Here is a 22,089-nt window from a genome sequence, read left to right as displayed (position 1 = left end):
TTGGATAGTTTTATCTATAGTTGGACTTCTCATTTGTATTAGTAATATTCGGGGTTTGCTCCAACAAACAAAATTCAGGAGGAGACAGAGGGTAGGGGAAAGGAGGAGAGAGTAGGAATATATGTCATTTTTTCCATCACAATCACTACAGTTTCCTTTATTTTTCTTTCCTTCATTTGTATCAATTCTTTCTGAATTCACTCAAAACAGGATAGATTGCTTCAAATGCTTTGTAAATTTCTTCTCTTTGCTTGGCACCAGTAAGAACAATCTTACCTGACACGAAAATCAAAAGGACGATTTTCGGCTTAACCATTCTATAAATCAAACCTGGAAATAATTCCGGTTCATATGACGAGAAAGTACCATGCGCATATGCTAAACCTTCTAATCGAATAGGAAATTTAACATCACATGAACCAACAATATTTTGAATCTTGAAGTCAGTGAATTTGGCATTAAAGCCCAATTTTTGAATAATTCTGGCATACTTTCTAGCAGCTAATTTGGAATCATCTTCGGACTTGGCACCTGTAACAACCATCTTACCGGAAGCAAAAATCAATGCGGTTGTTTTCGGCTCTCTGATTCTCATAATAACAGCCGCAAACCGCTTTGGATTATATTCGGCATTTCTTGCGTGTAAGGCAATTGTCTTCAATTCCAACCTACAATCCAGATTCACCGTTGCAACAATGTTTTGTAACGTGGGAACAATCCCCGATGCTGATCCATCTTCAGTTGAAATAGCATTAGAGGTATCATTGGCAACGTTTTTAGAGATTGTGCCATCGGCATTCAGCTGCAAGTCCGCAGAAGATTCAAACTTGGATATAGTGGAAGCGGAAGGATTTTCTATTTTTACGTTGTTGACTAAACTACCATCATTATTTACCATAGCATCGACGGAATGGACATCGTCGACGGGAAATTTTGCCTCAACCTGTGTCTGTGCCTGCTCCTGGCTGTGACCTTGCCCTTGCCCTTGCCCCTGGGACGTTGGAAAGGAGAGAGACCCCTGTCCCATAAAAGCGTTGGCTCTAGCAGCCGTGGTGGGCAACTTAAGAGAGTCCATGTTGAATGTCCAAGACTACAAATTCTAGCTGAGGATATGCTGAGCCCCACGACTTTAACCCTCGAAAAAAGTGCGAGACGCTCTCCTTTTATACCCGTAAGTTTTCCCATTCAATTTGCCTTTTCGCTTTCAAATTATCAAGGCTGTGTATGCACAGCCGTGTTATAATCTTATAATGTCGACGCGTCGTCTGAAAATTGTATGTTTTTTCTTAACACGTAGACATGGAAGTTTCAAGATGGATATAAATAATTACTTTGTGTAGTGAATACCTTGAAGAATTCAATCTCTGGTGATTAAGCCAATATCTTCTGTGAGGTTAGAATGTCTCAGGATGATAGAGAAGTCTGGTTTCTTATTAATCATGCAGAGCGGGAGCTGAAAAATGCACATGATCTGTTGAAAACACACATATCGAATAACCAGGAGAGGGAAGGTGTACTACCAATATCTAATTATAACACCTTCATCAAGTCGGCCTTGAACTCCTACTTTAAAGTGTTGAGAAATTATACTGGAATATTGGACGCTAGCATCCAATCGAGTTTATATTACAAAACTGCACATACGTTGTTTAAAGAATCTATGAGCTTAGATCTAGCATCGGACTATTGTACTCGTGGTATTCAAATATGCAACAAAAACGAGCCAACCTTGACGCTGACCAAGCTCAAACTATTATACCTACATTTCCAAATCAAATTACAACTAAAACCAATTAATGAACAAGTGGGGTATTTGAATAATATCATTGAAAATGAAATTCCAGAGAACTCTAGCTTTGGGATCTTGAAACTATTTTTCAGATTCGTGAAATTCAAACACTTCAGTTCATTATACACAGTAGAGAAAAATGTCAAAGAAGTCCAATTGATTCTTGATGGTGTGGAACGGTTTTCTTTTGCGAATTCTACAACTTTTCTCCAATTGGTACTTGTAAACCTAATTGAATACCAACTAATGAACTCCCAGCCCCTTTCAGATATTGAAAAATGTCTCCACAAGCTGAAACTAATCAATGAAAGGTCTAGTGATCATCTGCGTATCCAATTTACCTCCATGCATCATTTATTGGATATGTATTTATCCCTTTATTCGATGGATTTGAAAGCGTTTCAGGAAAAAAGCTTAAAATGTGAAGAGTTTAGGAAAACTTTGAAAGAAAGAAAAATACAGCTAGGTTCAAACCTACAATTTGTTTTAATATGTGGGGATTCACACTTTGTTTTCTATAGTAAGTGGATGACAACTCTAGAATACTTTTATACCACTACACTCTATTCAGCCGTGGGATTCTCCTTTTTTTCATGGAAGAACAAAATAGCAGATACCTTGTTCAAGCGTTTAAGCAACAACGCCTATGATAAAATTCAGATATCTGGAAAAATCGAAACTCTTGAGGACTTTCAACACGAAGTGGTTCGATTTAATTACTTGAAATCAATCACTTTATTGCAAAAAATTCTATGTGATTTTACAAACGATAAATATCCCAATGCAGATGAGCCTTTAATTGAAACAGGTCTTGAAGAACTAGTTGAAAATTTCAATTCAAAAAGATTTACAGGCTATGAATTATTGTTCTTTTCAACCCTCATCCCATATATTAAATTCATCCTTGCAATGGTTTATCAAAGAAATGGGCATTACCTTAAGTCTTTGTATTATTATTCACAATTAATCCAAAAAAAACCAGTATCGAAACCATCCGTGACTGGTATGCCTTTGATGGTTTCTTTTGATGCACTCTCACTTTATTCTGTCCTTAATAGTGTCCCAATTTTACAGTTTCTTATTGAATCTGAAAAGGATATTAACAAAAACTTATCTGAGTTTGATTTGAACTATGACCAATCAATGAAGAGATTCAGCAACCTGCTGAGGATAAAGGACATATTAAAGCAAAAAATTGAGACTCTTTCTTACATACCTGAAAACACTGACAACCTATACGTAAAGGCATCCATCAATACAATCCAATATTTTTACTTTTCCAACCCTTGGATCGCATCCAACACAGAGCCTTTCAAAGACTCTCCGTTATTACTTGCTATCTTGGAAATGATCTATGGCTACACTTATAAAACGGATCCTGGGCTATCTGAAATAGATAATATCAACAATAAAATTAACCATTTTACAAGGGCTTGTAAATATTCAATTGTGACTGTTGATTCGGATTCACACTCAAACAGATTAGCAATGTTAGGGTACTGGGAAATTTGGAATGTCATGAATAAGAATAAAAACTTGTTTCCATCTGAACAGATTGAAAAAGTGTGGGGTAAATACAGCTATTTTGCTTCAGAATCGTCACCTAACCCTAAAAGAGTGAAATTTAATTAGAGCACTTGTTTCGTATTATTTTAAAAGGAAGCGGAATACAGAGAAAATGAACCAAAGACATGATTTCTAGCTATTTTTCGATGATGAAAGTCAAAATAAAATGTATTACTTAAGGATGATGATCAATTTTATATTTCCAGCTATTTTTAATCCTATTATCATCTCAACTTTGTGAAAAACAGAGAAAGGATTGTACATAGTGCAGCCAACTGGTAGAAATCTGCTAAACTTCTGGTTGGATTATAATTATTTATAAAGACAAAATTCACAAAAGCCTACTCGAAATATACAGATTCTCTGGAATTTAATTGCCCATTATTACCCTAGCAAACCCCATTTCTGAGAAAAGGTTACCAATTTAGAAGAACCAAATGGGGAATGAACTAGTAACGCTCTAATAAATGCCCAAGTTATGCACCTTCTAAAATAGGAATATAGTTTTTTTTTGAGGCTAATCAAGCATGGGATAAAGCATAAGATTTCTGACAAAGTACTGAACTCTTGGATCATTTCAACTAAACTATCGTAAATTTACGTAGGTAAGTTGTTCAAAAAAACTTTGAAAAAGATAAAAACATATTGCATGCACATTTGGTGCAAGGATTAATTATCTAAAGCACTTCGTACTAAAAAATCAAAATTATAAACTGTCTAGGTATTTGACTAAAGAACGTAGAAAAAATCTAGGATATCAATGGGAATTAATAGTCAAAAAAGCAACTTCTTATGCTTCAGAAGTAGTTTGTGGACCGAGAGTTGCCTTTTCATCACTCTTCAATGCAGATGCATCTTTAACACGATTATCTTTCTTTGGAACTCTCGCCAACCAATAGAATAGGAACATAAAAATGTTGTTGATCGCAATAAAACAGATAAAAATACCCCAGTTTTGCCATCTTTTGCTGTACTCAACGTGCACCGACTTCAAGTAGGCATTGGTGTTGGACGCAGTACAGAATCCACAGTAACCTTCCCGCTCACTATCAACCAAATAGCCACCTGCTTCATCAATGTATGGTTGGATGTATGTAGTACATGTTTCACCCTTCGGTGGTGCAAAGTAGACAATCTCCTTAGATGAACACACTAATGGTGTGTCACCCACACCCGCTCCAAGCACCGATGCAATCCAAAATGTGAAGGGATTCGCACGGTACATGAACTTCCAGAACCCTGTTGGATACTTCAAAATACCACAGAAATTCAAACACATAGTGAACAATAAATTCGAGATGTTAGCTCCGTTCTGCTCTTGCTCTACACCAGCAATGCACATCAAGCCAAGCGATGACGCGTAGTTAAAGAACCCAACAATGAGTAGCCACGTCAAAGCGCCTCTCTCTGCAGTCGTGTGTGTGACCGACGCATTGTTTTGCAAACCGATAGGATAATACCAGCAGAAGTATGAAATTGTACCACATATCAGGTTCCATGGGAACTCGGCTGTCACTTGTGCTGCAAGAAACACCCACCATGAGAACGTCTTCGATGGTCTTTCTCTCACCTCGTATATCGACCGTTGCGTGATGTATAGTGGTAGCATTTGTTGAACCAATGTGTTCAACATGACCGAAAGCATGAAAATAGACAACATCTGGTTTTGCAACCCTTGTAACGAAGTACCAGCTCTGTAAAACGAGAAACCGTTAAATATCGAATTAGCACCGGCAAGAAAGAGTTTAGACCAGATATACTGTGGAGTACGATAGTACTGCTGGAGCACCCTTTTGGTAACACAGATATATTGAATTAGATATGAAGATGCGAAACTTCTCTTGGCTTCCGCTGAATCATCAACTGGTATTTGCAGTAGCTCGGTTTCCATCCTGTGTAACTCCTCTTGGACTGCACGTCTCTCATCAGACGACATCCAAACCTCGTGGTAGTCCTGGTTCGCATGTGAGCCCGGTGCAGCTCCAATGACCTCCAACATCCACTCCGCCGGATTGGCCTCTGCTGGACATGGGTGTGCTCCGTGCGATTCAAAGTAGTTGATTAACGTCTGGCAGTTTTCTCCAAGATCTCCAAAGTACACCGTACGACCTCCCTTCGCTAGGAACAACAATCTGTCAAACTCCTTCAATAAAAGCGCTGATGGCTGATGGATCGTACACAAAATAGCCTGGCCATGGTCCGCAAGCTTTCTCATCAACTGACACACCGACCATGCGGTTTGTGAGTCTAATCCCGATGTAGGCTCGTCCAAAAACAATAACAACTTAGGCTTGGCTGCAAGCTCAACACCAATCGTCAACCTCTTACGCTGCTCGACGTTCAAACCTTCACCTGCAACTCCAACAACAGCATCTGCATACGAGCGCATCTCCAAAATGTCAATGATACTCTCAACATACTCATCCTTCTCCTTCTTGGAAATCGTCCTTGATTGTCTCAAGTACGCCGAAAACCTCAACGCTTCTCTTACGGTCGATGTCTGTAAGTGTAAATCCTGTTGCTGAACATACCCTGTTGATCTTTGGAATGACTGGTCCCTCAATCTACCGTTCACAAACATCGATCCCGACACAACACCCATGGTCACCCGGTTTGCCAGAACGTCCAACAACGTCGTCTTTCCCGCTCCCGAAGCTCCCATCAACGCTGTCAACGTGCCTGGCTTGACCCATCCGTCAACATGGTTCAAGATACGTCTGGTCTCGTCCTTGATCTGCACTTCGTAACAAACATCTCTCCAGTGGAAAATGTCACTGCCAACCGTCAAGTTATTCACGCCGTCCTCGCTATCCTCGTTTCCATGATCATACACACCAGCTGGCTTTTCGGATCCACCTTCAATATCGCTGATCTGTTTGGACTTCTTTTCCTTCCTCATCTCACGTAGCTTGGATTGCTGGAACAAAATGATTTCTCCCTTCTGCATTGCACCCTTGTTCAATTCCACTAATGTGACGTAAACAAACAAGAAGAATATGATGAATCCAACAACAATACCAAAATTTCTCCACTTATGTGTGATCTTGTATCTGTATGATTCATAGATATAATCTGTACCATTAACATATGAAAACCCTGGAACCGATGCAACAACACTACAAACTTGGTTGGCCAGATCAGCATTCGGGTACGACGGAATGAACTGTGAGCATTCAAAACGACGACCATCAAACTCGTTCGCCATAAGCGCCTCAAACACGTAAGCAACTGGATCAAGGTAGTTGATCCATCTTGACCATCCGTGCATACTTGGCGTTGGCAAAGCAAATCCAGTGTAAATAACCATGGCTGTCAAGAACACTGTGGCAGGAGGCATCGATTCCGATAACGTCTTGAAACAAGCACCGATTGAACGGAAAATGTGTGACATCACTAAAGTCGCCATGAAGTTCATCAAAAAGTAAAAAAAGAATCGACCTGGATTTCTTCTGAAGTTCACCATAAAATAATAAATCAAGTTAAACCCAATTGAAGTTAAAATTTTAGGCACGAGTTCTGTAAAGATGGAAGCAAATGCATCCGCTGATGGATGGTATAGGGCAAACATTTTATGCTTCTCAACAATTGGTCTCGATTCAAATAATGACATAATTTCTAGTAACGAAGAAAACGCATTGAACAAAACAGCAAAAAACATCGCTGCAGACCGATAGTAGAACGTCCCTGTTGTTGCTGAAAGATTATAGAACAATGATGAAATAATCAACCCCATGATGATGTTAGCAATAACAGAAAACATCATGATCGACGGATCTCCCTTTGTTCTCCATATATTTCTCTGGGCAATCAACTTGATCTGCATCCAATAAGAAACCCGGAACGACGATGATGGTCTTGCATGGTTAGCCTGCTTGATGGCATGTGCTTCCGCAAACTCTTCACGTGTATTATTGTTGTGGCAGTGTGACAAGTACTCATCAATATCTGCAACCAACTCCTTGTACTCTGCAGATGCTCTCCAGTAATCGCTAAATTCCTTTGGTGTCTGTGGTACCTTGTTTTCCCATCCTTTCTTGGCTACTCTCTCCGCTGGAGATGTGATCGACGTTAGGAAGTCCGCCGTGGTCTGACGGTCTGGGCATTCATAGCCCATCCTTTCAAAGAAGTCCTTTGCTCGATCACCTGGTCCAAAGTAGATCTGGTAACCTTCATAAAGTAAGACAACATTGTCAAACAAGTCGTACGCGTCTTGTGAGCATTGGTAAATTGCAATCAAAGGTGTGGTATCTAAAATGTGTGCTGATGTCTTCAATGCTCTCACAAACTCAAGAGCCGTAGCAGCATCCAATCCTCTGGTCGCATTATCCCAGCATTGCAAGTTGGCACCACAAAGCGATGCTTCAGCAATCGAGACTCTCTTTCTCTCACCACCTGACACACCTCTGATGAAGTTGTCACCGACCTTCGTGTTCACTGTATGTGACAATCCATATGTTGCCATGTACACCTATAAATATATATGTGAAGTGTGTGTATGTGTTAGTATGTGTTTTTTAACTCTCCAAATTGTCAAATCGTTAAAGCTTAATACGTACTTCTGACATGTGCTTTGCATATTCGTTTCTACTGACTCCAGGGAACCTGTTCTGTGGTGTTCTCATCTTCGCTGCAAACTCCAACGTTTGTCCAACACTCAAATGTGGGAAATGGTTATCCATTTCCGCAGAGAAAATCACTTCACCCCGGTAGTTTTTGTTGATTTCCTTAGGGGTCAATCCATCGTAACTGATGATCGAACTGTCGTCAACCTTGAAACCATATGTTTGTGCCGCAACAGTCTTCAAAAACGTCGAACACCCTGCACCCGGCCTACCCAAAACAACAGTTAGTGTGCCCGGCTTGATTAAAACGTCCATGGATTTCAAAATCTCAAAATAGCGGGACTCGTCGTTCCCTCTGAACAGATCCATGTATGTGTCTCGAACAACCTTGAACGGGTAGTTCAGAAAATTCGCTTGGTAATCGGCGTCTGATGAAATACCCTTTGCAATCAGGTTCTTGGCTGCAAACCCTAGAGACGTTGGTCTATAGTAATCTGGATCACTGTCAAGTAACTTCCTCATGTTCTTCACCCAAAACTTGGACTCAAATTCATCACTGTTGGGGTCTAGCCTTGGATCTATAGTTTGGTCGACCGGGTTCACTCCTGGCACTTGAGACATCGATGTTAATGTCCTCAACAAGTCATACTGATTACTTTTTGGGGGAGAATTGGGACTGGCATGGTCGACACCAAACTTCTCAACTTCGTTTGAATCGGTAGCATCGTCTGAGTCCTGTACACCGTCGCCAACTGAGGTCTGCCGTGTGAATTCTCTGGCAAGATCTCTTATCTGTTTGTTAGTACCTTCATTGAAACCCCCATAAGCAACATTGCCATCTGACGAAACATCAGATTCCTTGCCAACAGATATAGTTTCCATATTAAACTTTACTTCAAAAGCACGATAAAAATACTAAGTAAATCGACAAGAAATTGAACTGGCAGGGCAAAATAACAACATTCACTTCAGGGAATCTGGAAGTATCCAGGAATTTATATTTATTGGAATAAACAATATGAAAAAGAAATAAGCGACAAAGTCTGCGGAAAAAAAAAATAGAAACATGGTTCCGAAACTAAACACCGAATTCAAACGGATTTAAAATTTTTATCACCCGCTGATGAGCGGAATTAAGAACCGGGCGGCAAAAAGTTGATTGAAAATTTCAAGGGTACTCCATGTAGATATTGTCGACGTTATATAATAATCTGCAGACCTAAATGGATGACATATTGTAACCGCAGTTGTTATCTATTACCAATTTTAATAAGGATATTTGGTTCAAAAGTTTAATTTCACCTTCGGACTATTCAACTGATGTGATATGGAAGCTATATTCATAACAAATAAGGTTTCGAATGAAGCCGCATCCTGAAAATAAAGCAATGAATGTGCTTCCCATTCCTTAATAAAAAAATATTAGTAGTTTGTAAATAATTATATATGTGTATATTTGTATGTGTAAATTTGTATATTTGTAAAACAGGTAATGGTTAAATGCAATTTATTAACATGTATAGATTTTCATGCAGTCTTAAAGCTTACTGCATTGTCATGCTATGCTGTGGACCTAGGGGTGCCTTCTCATCACTCTTCAATGCAGATGCATCTTCAACACGATTATCTTTCTTTGGAACTCTCGCCAACCAGTAGAATAGGAACATAAAAATGTTGTTGATCGCAATAAAACAGATAAAAATACCCCAGTTTTGCCATCTTTTGCTGTACTCAACGTGCACCGACTTCAAGTAGGCATTGGTGTTGGACGCAGTACAGAATCCACAGTAACCTTCCCGCTCACTATCAACCAAATAGCCACCTGCTTCATCAATGTATGGTTGGATGTATGTAGTACATGTTTCACCCTTCGGTGGTGCAAAGTAGACAATCTCCTTAGATGAACACACTAATGGTGTGTCACCCACACCCGCTCCAAGCACCGATGCAATCCAAAATGTGAAGGGATTCGCACGGTACATGAACTTCCAGAACCCTGTTGGATACTTCAAAATACCACAGAAATTCAAACACATAGTGAACAATAAACTCGAGATGTTAGCTCCGTTCTGCTCTTGCTCTACACCAGCAATGCACATCAAGCCAAGCGATGACGCGTAGTTAAAGAACCCAACAATGAGTAGCCACGTCAAAGCGCCTCTCTCTGCAGTCGTGTGTGTGACCGACGCATTGTTTTGCAAACCGATAGGATAATACCAGCAGAAGTATGAAATTGTACCACATATCAGGTTCCATGGGAACTCGGCTGTCACTTGTGCTGCAAGAAACACCCACCATGAGAACGTCTTCGATGGTCTTTCTCTCACCTCGTATATCGACCGTTGCGTGATGTATAGTGGTAGCATTTGTTGAACCAATGTGTTCAACATGACCGAAAGCATGAAAATAGACAACATCTGGTTTTGCAACCCTTGTAACGAAGTACCAGCTCTGTAAAACGAGAAACCGTTAAAAAGTGAATTTGTAACTGCAAGGAAAACTTTCGACCAAACATATTGTGGAGTACGATAATATTGTTCAATTACTCTTTTGGTAACACAGATATATTGAATTAGATAGGAAGATGCAAAACTTCTCTTGGCTTCCGCTGAATCATCAACTGGTATTTGCAGTAGCTCGGTTTCCATCCTGTGTAACTCCTCTTGGACTGCACGTCTCTCATCAGACGACATCCAAACCTCGTGGTAGTCCTGGTTCGCATGTGAGCCCGGTGCAGCTCCAATGACCTCCAACATCCACTCCGCCGGATTGGCCTCTGCTGGACATGGGTGTGCTCCGTGCGATTCAAAGTAGTTGATTAACGTCTGGCAGTTTTCTCCAAGATCTCCAAAGTACACCGTACGACCTCCCTTCGCTAGGAACAACAATCTGTCAAACTCCTTCAATAAAAGCGCTGATGGCTGATGGATCGTACACAAAATAGCCTGGCCATGGTCCGCAAGCTTTCTCATCAACTGACACACCGACCATGCGGTTTGTGAGTCTAATCCCGATGTAGGCTCGTCCAAAAACAATAACAACTTAGGCTTGGCTGCAAGCTCAACACCAATCGTCAACCTCTTACGCTGCTCGACGTTCAAACCTTCACCTGCAACTCCAACAACAGCATCTGCATACGAGCGCATCTCCAAAATGTCAATGATACTCTCAACATACTCATCCTTCTCCTTCTTGGAAATCGTCCTTGATTGTCTCAAGTACGCCGAAAACCTCAACGCTTCTCTTACGGTCGATGTCTGTAAGTGTAAATCCTGTTGCTGAACATACCCTGTTGATCTTTGGAATGACTGGTCCCTCAATCTACCGTTCACAAACATCGATCCCGACACAACACCCATGGTCACCCGGTTTGCCAGAACGTCCAACAACGTCGTCTTTCCCGCTCCCGAAGCTCCCATCAACGCTGTCAACGTGCCTGGCTTGACCCATCCGTCAACATGGTTCAAGATACGTCTGGTCTCGTCCTTGATCTGCACTTCGTAACAAACATCTCTCCAGTGGAAAATGTCACTGCCAACCGTCAAGTTGTTCACGCCGTCCTCGCTATCCTCGTTTCCATGATCATACACACCAGCTGGCTTTTCGGATCCACCTTCAATATCGCTGATCTGTTTGGACTTCTTTTCCTTCCTCATCTCACGTAGCTTGGATTGCTGGAACAAAATGATTTCTCCCTTCTGCATTGCACCCTTGTTCAATTCCACTAATGCGACGTAAACAAACAAGAAGAATATGATGAATCCAACAACAATACCAAAATTTCTCCACTTATGTGTGATCTTGTATCTGTATGATTCATAGATATAATCTGTACCATTAACATATGAAAACCCTGGAACCGATGCAACAACACTACAAACTTGGTTGGCCAGATCAGCATTCGGGTACGACGGAATGAACTGTGAGCATTCAAAACGACGACCATCAAACTCGTTCGCCATAAGCGCCTCAAACACGTAAGCAACTGGATCAAGGTAGTTGATCCATCTTGACCATCCGTGCATACTTGGCGTTGGCAAAGCAAATCCAGTGTAAATAACCATGGCTGTCAAGAACACTGTGGCAGGAGGCATCGATTCCGATAACGTCTTGAAACAAGCACCGATTGAACGGAAAATGTGTGACATCACTAAAGTCGCCATGAAGTTCATCAAAAAGTAAAAAAAGAATCGACCTGGATTTCTTCTGAAGTTCACCATAAAATAATAAATCAAGTTAAACCCAATTGAAGTTAAAATTTTAGGCACGAGTTCTGTAAAGATGGAAGCAAATGCATCCGCTGATGGATGGTATAGGGCAAACATTTTATGCTTCTCAACAATTGGTCTCGATTCAAATAATGACATAATTTCTAGTAACGAAGAAAACGCATTGAACAAAACAGCAAAAAACATCGCTGCAGACCGATAGTAGAACGTCCCTGTTGTTGCTGAAAGATTATAGAACAATGATGAAATAATCAACCCCATGATGATGTTAGCAATAACAGAAAACATCATGATCGACGGATCTCCCTTTGTTCTCCATATATTTCTCTGGGCAATCAACTTGATCTGCATCCAATAAGAAACCCGGAACGACGATGATGGTCTTGCATGGTTAGCCTGCTTGATGGCATGTGCTTCCGCAAACTCTTCACGTGTATTATTGTTGTGGCAGTGTGACAAGTACTCATCAATATCTGCAACCAACTCCTTGTACTCTGCAGATGCTCTCCAGTAATCGCTAAATTCCTTTGGTGTCTGTGGTACCTTGTTTTCCCATCCTTTCTTGGCTACTCTCTCCGCTGGAGATGTGATCGACGTTAGGAAGTCCGCCGTGGTCTGACGGTCTGGGCATTCATAGCCCATCCTTTCAAAGAAGTCCTTTGCTCGATCACCTGGTCCAAAGTAGATCTGGTAACCTTCATAAAGTAAGACAACATTGTCAAACAAGTCGTACGCGTCTTGTGAGCATTGGTAAATTGCAATCAAAGGTGTGGTATCTAAAATGTGTGCTGATGTCTTCAATGCTCTCACAAACTCAAGAGCCGTAGCAGCATCCAATCCTCTGGTCGCATTATCCCAGCATTGCAAGTTGGCACCACAAAGCGATGCTTCAGCAATCGAGACTCTCTTTCTCTCACCACCTGACACACCTCTGATGAAGTTGTCACCGACCTTCGTGTTCACTGTATGTGACAATCCATATGTTGCCATGTACACCTATAAATATATATGTGAAGTGTGTGTATGTGTTAGTATGTGTTTTTTAACTCTCCAAATTGTCAAATCGTTAAAGCTTAATACGTACTTCTGACATGTGCTTTGCATATTCGTTTCTACTGACTCCAGGGAACCTGTTCTGTGGTGTTCTCATCTTCGCTGCAAACTCCAACGTTTGTCCAACACTCAAATGTGGGAAATGGTTATCCATTTCCGCAGAGAAAATCACTTCACCCCGGTAGTTTTTGTTGATTTCCTTAGGGGTCAATCCATCGTAACTGATGATCGAACTGTCGTCAACCTTGAAACCATATGTTTGTGCCGCAACAGTCTTCAAAAACGTCGAACACCCTGCACCCGGCCTACCCAAAACAACAGTTAGTGTGCCCGGCTTGATTAAAACGTCCATGGATTTCAAAATCTCAAAATAGCGGGACTCGTCGTTCCCTCTGAACAGATCCATGTATGTGTCTCGAACAACCTTGAACGGGTAGTTCAGAAAATTCGCTTGGTAATCGGCGTCTGATGAAATACCCTTTGCAATCAGGTTCTTGGCTGCAAACCCTAGAGACGTTGGTCTATAGTAATCTGGATCACTGTCAAGTAACTTCCTCATGTTCTTCACCCAAAACTTGGACTCAAATTCATCACTGTTGGGGTCTAGCCTTGGATCTATAGTTTGGTCGACCGGGTTCACTCCTGGCACTTGAGACATCGATGTTAATGTCCTCAACAAGTCATACTGATTACTTTTTGGGGGAGAATTGGGACTGGCATGGTCGACACCAAACTTCTCAACTTCGTTTGAATCGGTAGCATCGTCTGAGTCCTGTACACCGTCGCCAACTGAGGTCTGCCGTGTGAATTCTCTGGCAAGATCTCTTATCTGTTTGTTAGTACCTTCATTGAAACCCCCATAAGCAACATTGCCATCTGACGAAACATCAGATTCCTTGCCAACAGATATAGTTTCCATGGTGGTGTCTGGTTGAATGAAGGTTGAAGTGATAAGTAATGTATTCTGAATCTTAAGAGCTTATCAGGTTATCTGCAGACCTACCATTTTACTAATAAAGTTGGCACAAATGCTATTTATGTGATTCTGCTTTTCTTGTCAAATACCTATCGAAGCCGCTACCACGGCTTGAGCAATTCATAGAAAATGAATGCGAAGACCCGAATAAGGAAAATAACAGTTTCGGAATTAAGAACTGTCAAAAACTGAGCGTAAATGAATCGGCCTCGGAAGTAAAAGCATTATTCTCAAAATCAGGTATTTTCCCTCCGTATCTCGGCTGGTAAATTTTGACGCTACATAAAATCGCCAATCCCGATTAAGAGAAAAAAAGGATGAAGGATAAACAATATGTCCGCTCCGAAAAAAAATCCTAAAAGGAGGATTTCGGAACTAAACTAAACTGCAGATAAGCCCAAAAAAACCAGGTAATGGGTGCCGAGGAGAGGCTGAGGAAGCACACGGTATATTAGGTTCAGATTACTCTTGGCGGTCTGCTTTGTGTTTTTTTCTTTCACTTGGGGAGAGATTTGTCCAAGCAAACTGAGATTATACCAATGGCATACTATAGACCCTAGCTTAGTAACGTGCTGTTTATTGTAGATTTAGAGGAATACCTGAAATAAAAGTTGCAAAGTTTCCCCCTCTGAAGGAAGCTATTTTTCGTTCTCCTATTAGATTTACTAATCAGAAGGTGTTCGCCTGTTGACATGATAAAAGCTGGTTTAGTAATATATGCTGTAATTGATTACATCTCTCCACTCAATTCAGCAGAAACAAGCGTCTAAGTGTACCCCTTAAGGATGGCAGAAACGTTTCCCTAGTTCCTGTAACTGAGTCTACAGCCAATACTTGCTTAAAAATTCCAACCACACTGTGCATTTGGAGCAGGTTTTAGTCTACTTAACCGTATGAACCGTTTCTCTGGTCAGTTAACACCCCATAGGAGTTGGAGAAAGTACTATTACCAAAGGCCCTCTTATGCTTGTTGCTTCAATATAAGATATAATCAACAGAAAATTGTACCAATTATTGCAGAATAGCCACAATGGACATTACCACAGTCATTACTTTTTTAATTCTTATGTTCTGTCTCTCGTTATAGCCGCACATGTAGCTATAGGGGAAAAATACTTAAACCATATCAGACGACTTGGCATCCCTAATAGATGCAAGGGCTATGGGTTGATAGACTGATCTAGAAACGATTATTTCTTATTCCACTTTTCCAACATCTTCTCAAGACACAATGGACTTTTCCTTTTCAGCACCTGCTTCAAATTCTAGTATAAGATTGAAAAAATGGGATATCTTCTATATTTGGAAATGATGTTTTGGTCGATAGTAACAGCAATAACAACAACAATGCCACAGTTAATGGGCGGGCTTTTTTTTTAGTTCTTTGCTAGTAATGTCCGAAAGGAACATGGAAATATACAACCAGACGGGAGATACTCGGAACAAGTGTGCGGTTTCTTAGAGTCTTTTTTTTTTCTTCGGAAGTCACTTGGGAATAAATATGAAGTTTCCGAAGCGCTCCAACTCCGAAAATCACCTTTATATGGTTTATTTCCCGAAAGAAAATGGGGTACTCAAAATGCACACCCGGTCCCTAGAAAATTTATTGTTACAAACTCGCTCCGAACTGAAAGCAAAAGAATTTGTGAACACAAAATAACCACAAGTGGCACGTCTTGCACGTGACTTGGGTGCTGCGCCACAACGGGAATTGTTTTTTTTTTTTTTTTTACAGAATAGCGGTTGAAGGAGCAAGACATATCAGGAATTGAGTGCATCACGATGACTACTAGACTTTTGAAGTTGTAGAAATAAGAGTTTTGGACTCTCGTATGTCTCCCCTCCCCCCTTCTTTTGACTCTGGCTGTTTTCTGCTGTCTCTATGAATGTCTGACTCTGAATCTTTAGTTTTGGATATTCCAGAACCTTACACAGGTCCTATTGATATAAACACAACCTGTGATGAAGAGGATCATCTGTTATTAGAAGAGTTGGATTTTGTGCCATTGCATCCCGTTACCACAACGACAAGTCATGAACTCTACTATTTGTTAACCAATTCGGTTCCATTGTTTTTTACTTTTTTCTTTCAATATTCAATACAAATCCTTATACCAACGTACTTCTCCAGCAGAATTGGGCCGCTTGAAATGTCTTCATGTACTTTATCAATAACAACATGGTATTTAACGGGACCAGTAATGGTGAATGGCTTCACTTCCGCATTGGATACATTGTGCTCAACTGCCTTTGGGGCGCAGCATTATCACCGGGTGGGGCAATATTATGTGAAGTGCACTATTGTCTTGCTGATATTACTCATTCCATCGATGTATTTTTGGTCTCATGCTGGAAGCTTCTTCCAACGAATAACAAGTTTTAAAGGCTCTCAGAATCAAGAATTGGCCGCACTTTGTGCATCCTTTATTAGTGTGTTCACTTATGTTGCTCCCGCCATTGGAATCTTTGAATGTACGAAACGGTTCTTACAATCACAATGTAAATTTAGCGTTCCAACGAGGATTGTCATTGGAGGTATTCCGATTTCGATATTGTTCAATATGACAATTCCAAAGTTCTTAGATTCAAATTCACTTCATAAAGCTCCTGCAATTTCCTTTGTCTTCACTTATTGGATCATGACAATTGCTTTAGTTAGTTACATGTTCTTTGTTGATGGTTATCAATGTCTGCCAACAATTGAGGGAATCAAAGCATGGACAGTCAAGTCATTTGTGAAGAGTTCTTTTGTGTTTTTCCAGTTGGGCGTTCCTGGGGTAATAATGATACTCTCCGAAGCTTTTGCATTCCAAATAATCACCTTCTTGTCGACATCATTCCCCAAGTCCCAACTTGCAGCTCAAAGTATCATATCGACATTGGCGTCGCTTGCCTTTCAACCTCCTTTTGCTGTTGGAATATGTTGTTCTACGAGAATAGCAAATATAATTGGAGCGAAATCTGAAAACTATAAACCTGCTATGAAAGCAATTTACATTCTCATGATTGGCCTTTCTATATTTAATTTTTCATGGTTCTTTTTCCTTCGAAATAGGATTACATCTTTGTTTACCAATGATCCCGAGATACTAGATATTGCCCAAAGATTGGCCATTATTATTGCAATTAACCAATTTTTGGACTGCTTTAATATATTATGTGCAGCTGTCCTTAGAGGCCAAGGAAGACAGCGTATTGGTTCATTGTTATCTCTAACAACTTATTACCTTATTGGAATTCCACTGGAGTTATTTTTTGCATTCAAACTTGACTGGAAAATTTATGGGTTGTGGATAGGTTTGGCCATTGGTGTGAATTTCTTATCACTGCTAGAGATGGTTATTGTCAACCATTCAAATTGGAATAATATTATAAAGGAAAGCCGAAAGCGTTCTTGAATTAAGGTGCAGTTAGAACAAGAGACGCTGTTTGGACAAACCTAGCATATAATATACTCAAATATATATATATATAAATATAGATGAATAGATAGATAGATATAGATAGATAGATAGATATTTATATATATGATTTAAAACTTTAGAAAATTGGGTATACGAAAAAGAAACTATAAATCAATACTAAGGATTGATAACTGAAAGAGAAGAAAACAAAAAGCAAAATAAAAATAGAAATCAAGATCAATAATTAGGTCATCCTGGAGCCAATGTGGTAGAGTGCACTGACAGTTGCAACAGTTGCTGTTAGTGCACCAGCTAAAAATGGTTTGATAGTTCTACTACAGGGTGTATTGCCCTTTAACTTTTTGATTTCTCTTTCCTTTTCTTCAAGCTTCATCTCTAATGCCTTCAAACGATTGTCATCTTCGTCATCTGCGTAGTCTATTTTATCAAATGTTCTCTTTCCGAAAGTTTGGCCACCCAACTCTATCTCATTAGAGCTACAAACATCAAATGCTATCAGATCCAAATTATCGGCGTAATTTTCTGCAAGCTCAATGGTTGATGCTGCTGAAATTGAGTCAGATAAAACTTCCTCATCGGAAAGGGTCTTCCAATAAAAGAAATCTTCATCTTCATCATATCTAGTCTCTTCAAATCTGTCTTCTTTTTCTTCTCCTTCTTTTTGGTCCTTATGCTTAATTCTATCCCCGTTTTGCTCTTCAGCTTCGTAAACATCGTTTTCTTCCTCTGTTGTCTCATCAATAACATATTTTTCCTTATCAGAAATTATTGCAAGTATCTTCGTCGAAGTTTCTCTTGTATCATGAGGCAGTAGAGCTTTAGGAGTGCTTTCACATACGTAATCAAACATTTCAACCTCGTTACTAATCTCTCTTTTCGGTAAATTGTAGTTAATAAAAGCATAAATCTCTTTACTAAAGTCACCAAAAACCTGTATTCTAATCTCACATTTTTTAAGAAATTCATCATAGACCATCGATCTCCAATTATCTATAATCTCCCTGTGGAACGTTATGGCAATTGTATCACCGTTATTCGTAAGTATCCTCTTCTTAGGTGCACAACGAATCACTGTCTTATCCTTGCAAACAAAAACAACGTATCTAGAGAGATTCTCTAGAATAAAAGTGCTCGAGTCAAAGTTGTAATGAAACTTCAAATGTGAAGCGCTTACATTTGGGTGAAACATGTAAATGCCTCCTTTTGAATTTAAAGATCTGGTCTGGTCTTTCGATGAAGCCCTACCGACGCTCAAATAACCGACTTCTTCAAACCCTAAATACTTAAATGTTGGTGGAATCTTTTTAGCTACTTTTCTTCCCATGATTTTTGTTTCCCCAAAGAACTTGTATCCTGTTAAAGAAGAAACACTGATAAGAAAGAAAGTTTATGAAGGCAAGATTCAGCGTGTACAGTGATCCATTGTTTTACAGATTGAGAGCCCTCGCGAGGGCTCAGCGTAATCGAGAAAATAAGAGTTGACGTGCGTATTTGTTGAACAGCAATCTCTCCATGTGTGAAAGGGTCTAGTCGTAATTGATCTCAGAAGGCACACCCATGTTTAACGGGGCTGCATTTCATAAGATCAAGCCACTATACGGGCGTGTTGAAAAAGGCTGTCATAATTGTAGTTCTTGTTTATCTTTCTCGGTTCAGCCAGTCATGACACTTCTTTGAAGTCTGTACTGAAGGAAACATCTAATAAAAGGTTGGTCCTGCGGAACTTAAATTAAACTTCCCCTTTTCCAAATACGTAGAGAGTACTAGAAGAGGTACTTGAAGTAGAAAAATCGTGGATACGCGTACTTTAGAGACTGGCAAATGACAGGCACTTATCTGTCATATCATCATTCATAATTAGCATTTAAAAAGAGAAACTCAGTATGAAGGGACGCAATTTTCTCAAGAAGATAAACAGATCGTTCGAATATCAAGATTGGTATTTAAGAACCAATATTAACTAGAATAAACACTGAAGTAATAGGTAAGAAATTAGCAATGATGAGCCTGTAGGGAAATGCAAGCTATCTAAAACTTGTTTAAAACCACAGAGTATTACCCCCGTTTAAGCATTTCATGGAAAGTCATGATTCCTTTCACAAACTGGGCAAAATTTACTGGTCTCCCCTGGGATATAAAGATTGGAACACGCGTGTCCCTATGCAAAGTTCCTAAGGATTTCGTAGCTACAGTATCAGAGACTTTAGTGCCAGTAACAAGGGGAACCAACGGATAGCCTGTCAAGGAATTAGGATTTTGGCTGGAACTATGAAATCTGTAGATTATTTCGGGATCGACGTATTGTTCAAGGTCAATATAGACTGGATTCAATGGGGAATGTTTCAAACTCTTCGAGTTTAAACTTGGTTTCTTGTTGAGAATATCACATATTTTCCTCTTTACTTTATGGGCTAAAACTTGTTTTGTATCACTATCTTTATTAGACTGGAAGAAAACCGTGAGATTTGTGCGAAACATATGTCTAGCATCTAGAGGTATCTTTGCCTCAGTTTTGCATGTGTATGACACTATAGGTTCAGGTGCAGGGACTACTTCTTCAAGTACTTCTTTGTATGTCTCTTGAGATCCGTCTAGATTCGGATCAAACTCCTTGTTGTTTCCAAACTGGTTTGAGTCGAGCTGACGGATCTTGGACTCTTTGGGGAACACATCATACGTCTCTGCGGTTTGTAGGTTTACTAGCTTGATGTTATCAAATACACTGTAAGAAGAATCAGTGAGGCTGTTTATTTCCTCATAAACAACTGTGGCAATTTTTGGCATATCTAACCAGGCATACCCATTTGATTCAAAGACTGTGACAATGCGAACCCCGGAACAAGCGGCCCATGCTATACATTTAGAAGCCTCATAAACTAAACGAAACTTCTCAGCGGCTTTGTGTGTATGATGTAATGAAGACCATTCAGCTCTCTTTGATAGAACCTTGGCAATGTCCTTCTTATCAGGAACCACCATTTTCTTATCAAAGTCTAAGTAAGGGGTAGGTACCTCTGGTGGTTGAGGAACAACAAGTGGCGACATCTCAAAGATAAAGCACATGTGATAAGGAACACACCAGCTTGCTGTGACTCTTCTAATATGTAGACGGTTCCTAGGAACAGAAGCCATTAGAGACTTCTCCAAGATCCTGTTGCCAATTCTAGTAGGTAGTAATCCGTATGATTTTAAATGATTACCCATATCTTCTCTGAGAGACGTCACATTTATACTATGGCTAGCAGCTTCCTCCCCACCTAGTGAAACTTTATCAACAGATGTTGAACTATATACTGCAGCCGGTCCAACCTCAGAAACATCTTCCGGGAAGGGTAGAAAAGATAGCAAGCACCAGAAGAGCGATTCTCCCTTATCAATAAGATCCAGAGATATCGATAACGATAGCAAAAAGAATCGATACATGGAAAAGAAAATTGCCAAGATACGTCTCATCAATGTATAAAACAGTGCACTTGTATAGTTGCTCCTTACAAAGAGTATATTGTTGGAGCCAGGCAAAACATAGGCTAGATTTGAATTCATATGCTGTAATAGGTTGTCATCTTCATAGACGCCGATGGTACTGAAAAGGATATCCTCGTCTCTATATCTGGGTTTAATGATCGAAGACTGAACCAAAGTTGTGGCCAGCTCTATTTCGGTCTGGATGTTCCTCATGTCCCCATTCACCATAGTTTGTTGTACAAATACAGCAGCACTTTATCCTCTACATCTGCAGAGAGGCAAGTCCAGCGTTATATGATGCTATTCAAGTAGATGAGCCGCTGTCGAGTGAAATGTTCGCTAGAGACAAAATTCTTGCCCCAAAAGACCTTCATCGTAGAGGGACTTTAGCTACAAGATGGCAAAACTAGAATCGATTCATGTATATGAATAATCATTTACTAAGTGGAATATAGCGGGTGTATATACACTAAACATAAACTCAAGCGCCAATTAATTGCTTGACCTTCTCCTTACCTAAAGCTTGTAAGTCGGAATTACCTCCAATGTGTTTTTCATTGATGAAAATGTTTGGAACGGTTCTTTGGCCAGTTATCTCTGCCAAGACTTGCTGTATTTCACTGCCGTTGTCAATGGTATCGAGTTCCAAAACATACGCATCTGGATAGACGTCTTCTAAGAACTTCTTAGTAGCACTGCAATAAGGACAGTAGGTCTTGGATGCAACAAAGACCTTGTGGCTTTTGATTAAATCTTGGACTTGTGCAACGGTTTGTTGGGACATTGGTCTAGCACTGGTTGTAAAGTATCTCTTGACTGCGGCAAACAACGTGGAAGTTTGTTCTAAAGAACTGTGGATTGACTATAAGGGAAGGGAACCCCTTTTTTATAGCAGAGGGGAGGGGGGAGGGGGGAGTTGTGAGCATCTAGGCAGAGCAAGCAAACTCGAAAAAGCGTAAACGCCACAGCTGGAGAAGATTTCGTGAATTTCCCAACGTTCTCTGTACCCATCGCATGCTAAGTC

General features: G+C 40.1%; 8 protein-coding genes across 8 annotated transcripts; 2 read left to right on the top strand and 6 right to left on the bottom strand.

Moving 5' to 3' along the window:
- Positions 1-181: 181 nt before the first annotated feature.
- Positions 182-1,075, bottom strand: C5L36_0D02510 (uncharacterized protein; the record flags this gene model as incomplete). Its single annotated transcript, XM_029467124.1, has 1 exon — positions 182-1,075. The coding sequence occupies one exon, from the start codon at positions 1,073-1,075 to the stop codon at positions 182-184; it is 894 nt and encodes a 297-aa protein (XP_029322984.1).
- A 324-nt stretch (positions 1,076-1,399) lies between these two features.
- Positions 1,400-3,421, top strand: C5L36_0D02500 (uncharacterized protein; the record flags this gene model as incomplete). Its single annotated transcript, XM_029467123.1, has 1 exon — positions 1,400-3,421. One exon carries the CDS (start codon positions 1,400-1,402, stop codon positions 3,419-3,421), a length of 2,022 nt encoding a protein of 673 aa, XP_029322983.1.
- A 724-nt stretch (positions 3,422-4,145) lies between these two features.
- C5L36_0D02490 (uncharacterized protein) lies at positions 4,146-8,799 on the bottom strand (the record flags this gene model as incomplete). The annotated part of the gene is made up of 2 exons (XM_029467122.1): positions 4,146-7,823; positions 7,912-8,799. 2 exons carry the CDS (start codon positions 8,797-8,799, stop codon positions 4,146-4,148), a joined length of 4,566 nt encoding a protein of 1,521 aa, XP_029322982.1.
- Positions 8,800-9,461: 662 nt separating this feature from the next.
- On the bottom strand, positions 9,462-14,118 carry C5L36_0D02470 (uncharacterized protein; the record flags this gene model as incomplete). Its single annotated transcript, XM_029467121.1, has 2 exons — positions 9,462-13,142; positions 13,231-14,118. 2 exons carry the CDS (start codon positions 14,116-14,118, stop codon positions 9,462-9,464), a joined length of 4,569 nt encoding a protein of 1,522 aa, XP_029322981.1.
- A 1,943-nt stretch (positions 14,119-16,061) lies between these two features.
- Positions 16,062-17,573, top strand: C5L36_0D02450 (uncharacterized protein; the record flags this gene model as incomplete). Its single annotated transcript, XM_029467120.1, has 1 exon — positions 16,062-17,573. The coding sequence occupies one exon, from the start codon at positions 16,062-16,064 to the stop codon at positions 17,571-17,573; it is 1,512 nt and encodes a 503-aa protein (XP_029322980.1).
- Positions 17,574-17,823: 250 nt separating this feature from the next.
- On the bottom strand, positions 17,824-18,924 carry C5L36_0D02445 (uncharacterized protein; the record flags this gene model as incomplete). Its single annotated transcript, XM_029467119.1, has 1 exon — positions 17,824-18,924. One exon carries the CDS (start codon positions 18,922-18,924, stop codon positions 17,824-17,826), a length of 1,101 nt encoding a protein of 366 aa, XP_029322979.1.
- Positions 18,925-19,655: 731 nt separating this feature from the next.
- Positions 19,656-21,293, bottom strand: C5L36_0D02440 (uncharacterized protein; the record flags this gene model as incomplete). The annotated part of the gene is made up of 1 exon (XM_029467118.1): positions 19,656-21,293. The coding sequence occupies one exon, from the start codon at positions 21,291-21,293 to the stop codon at positions 19,656-19,658; it is 1,638 nt and encodes a 545-aa protein (XP_029322978.1).
- A 253-nt stretch (positions 21,294-21,546) lies between these two features.
- Positions 21,547-21,849, bottom strand: C5L36_0D02430 (uncharacterized protein; the record flags this gene model as incomplete). The annotated part of the gene is made up of 1 exon (XM_029467117.1): positions 21,547-21,849. The coding sequence occupies one exon, from the start codon at positions 21,847-21,849 to the stop codon at positions 21,547-21,549; it is 303 nt and encodes a 100-aa protein (XP_029322977.1).
- Positions 21,850-22,089: the final 240 nt, after the last annotated feature.

Source organism: Pichia kudriavzevii, chromosome 4 (assembly GCF_003054445.1).
Source record: "Pichia kudriavzevii chromosome 4, complete sequence".
NCBI lineage: Eukaryota > Fungi > Ascomycota > Pichiomycetes > Pichiales > Pichiaceae > Pichia > Pichia kudriavzevii.
The sequence above is the reverse complement of the archived record's forward strand: the minus strand, read 5'-3'. Positions and strand labels throughout refer to the sequence as shown.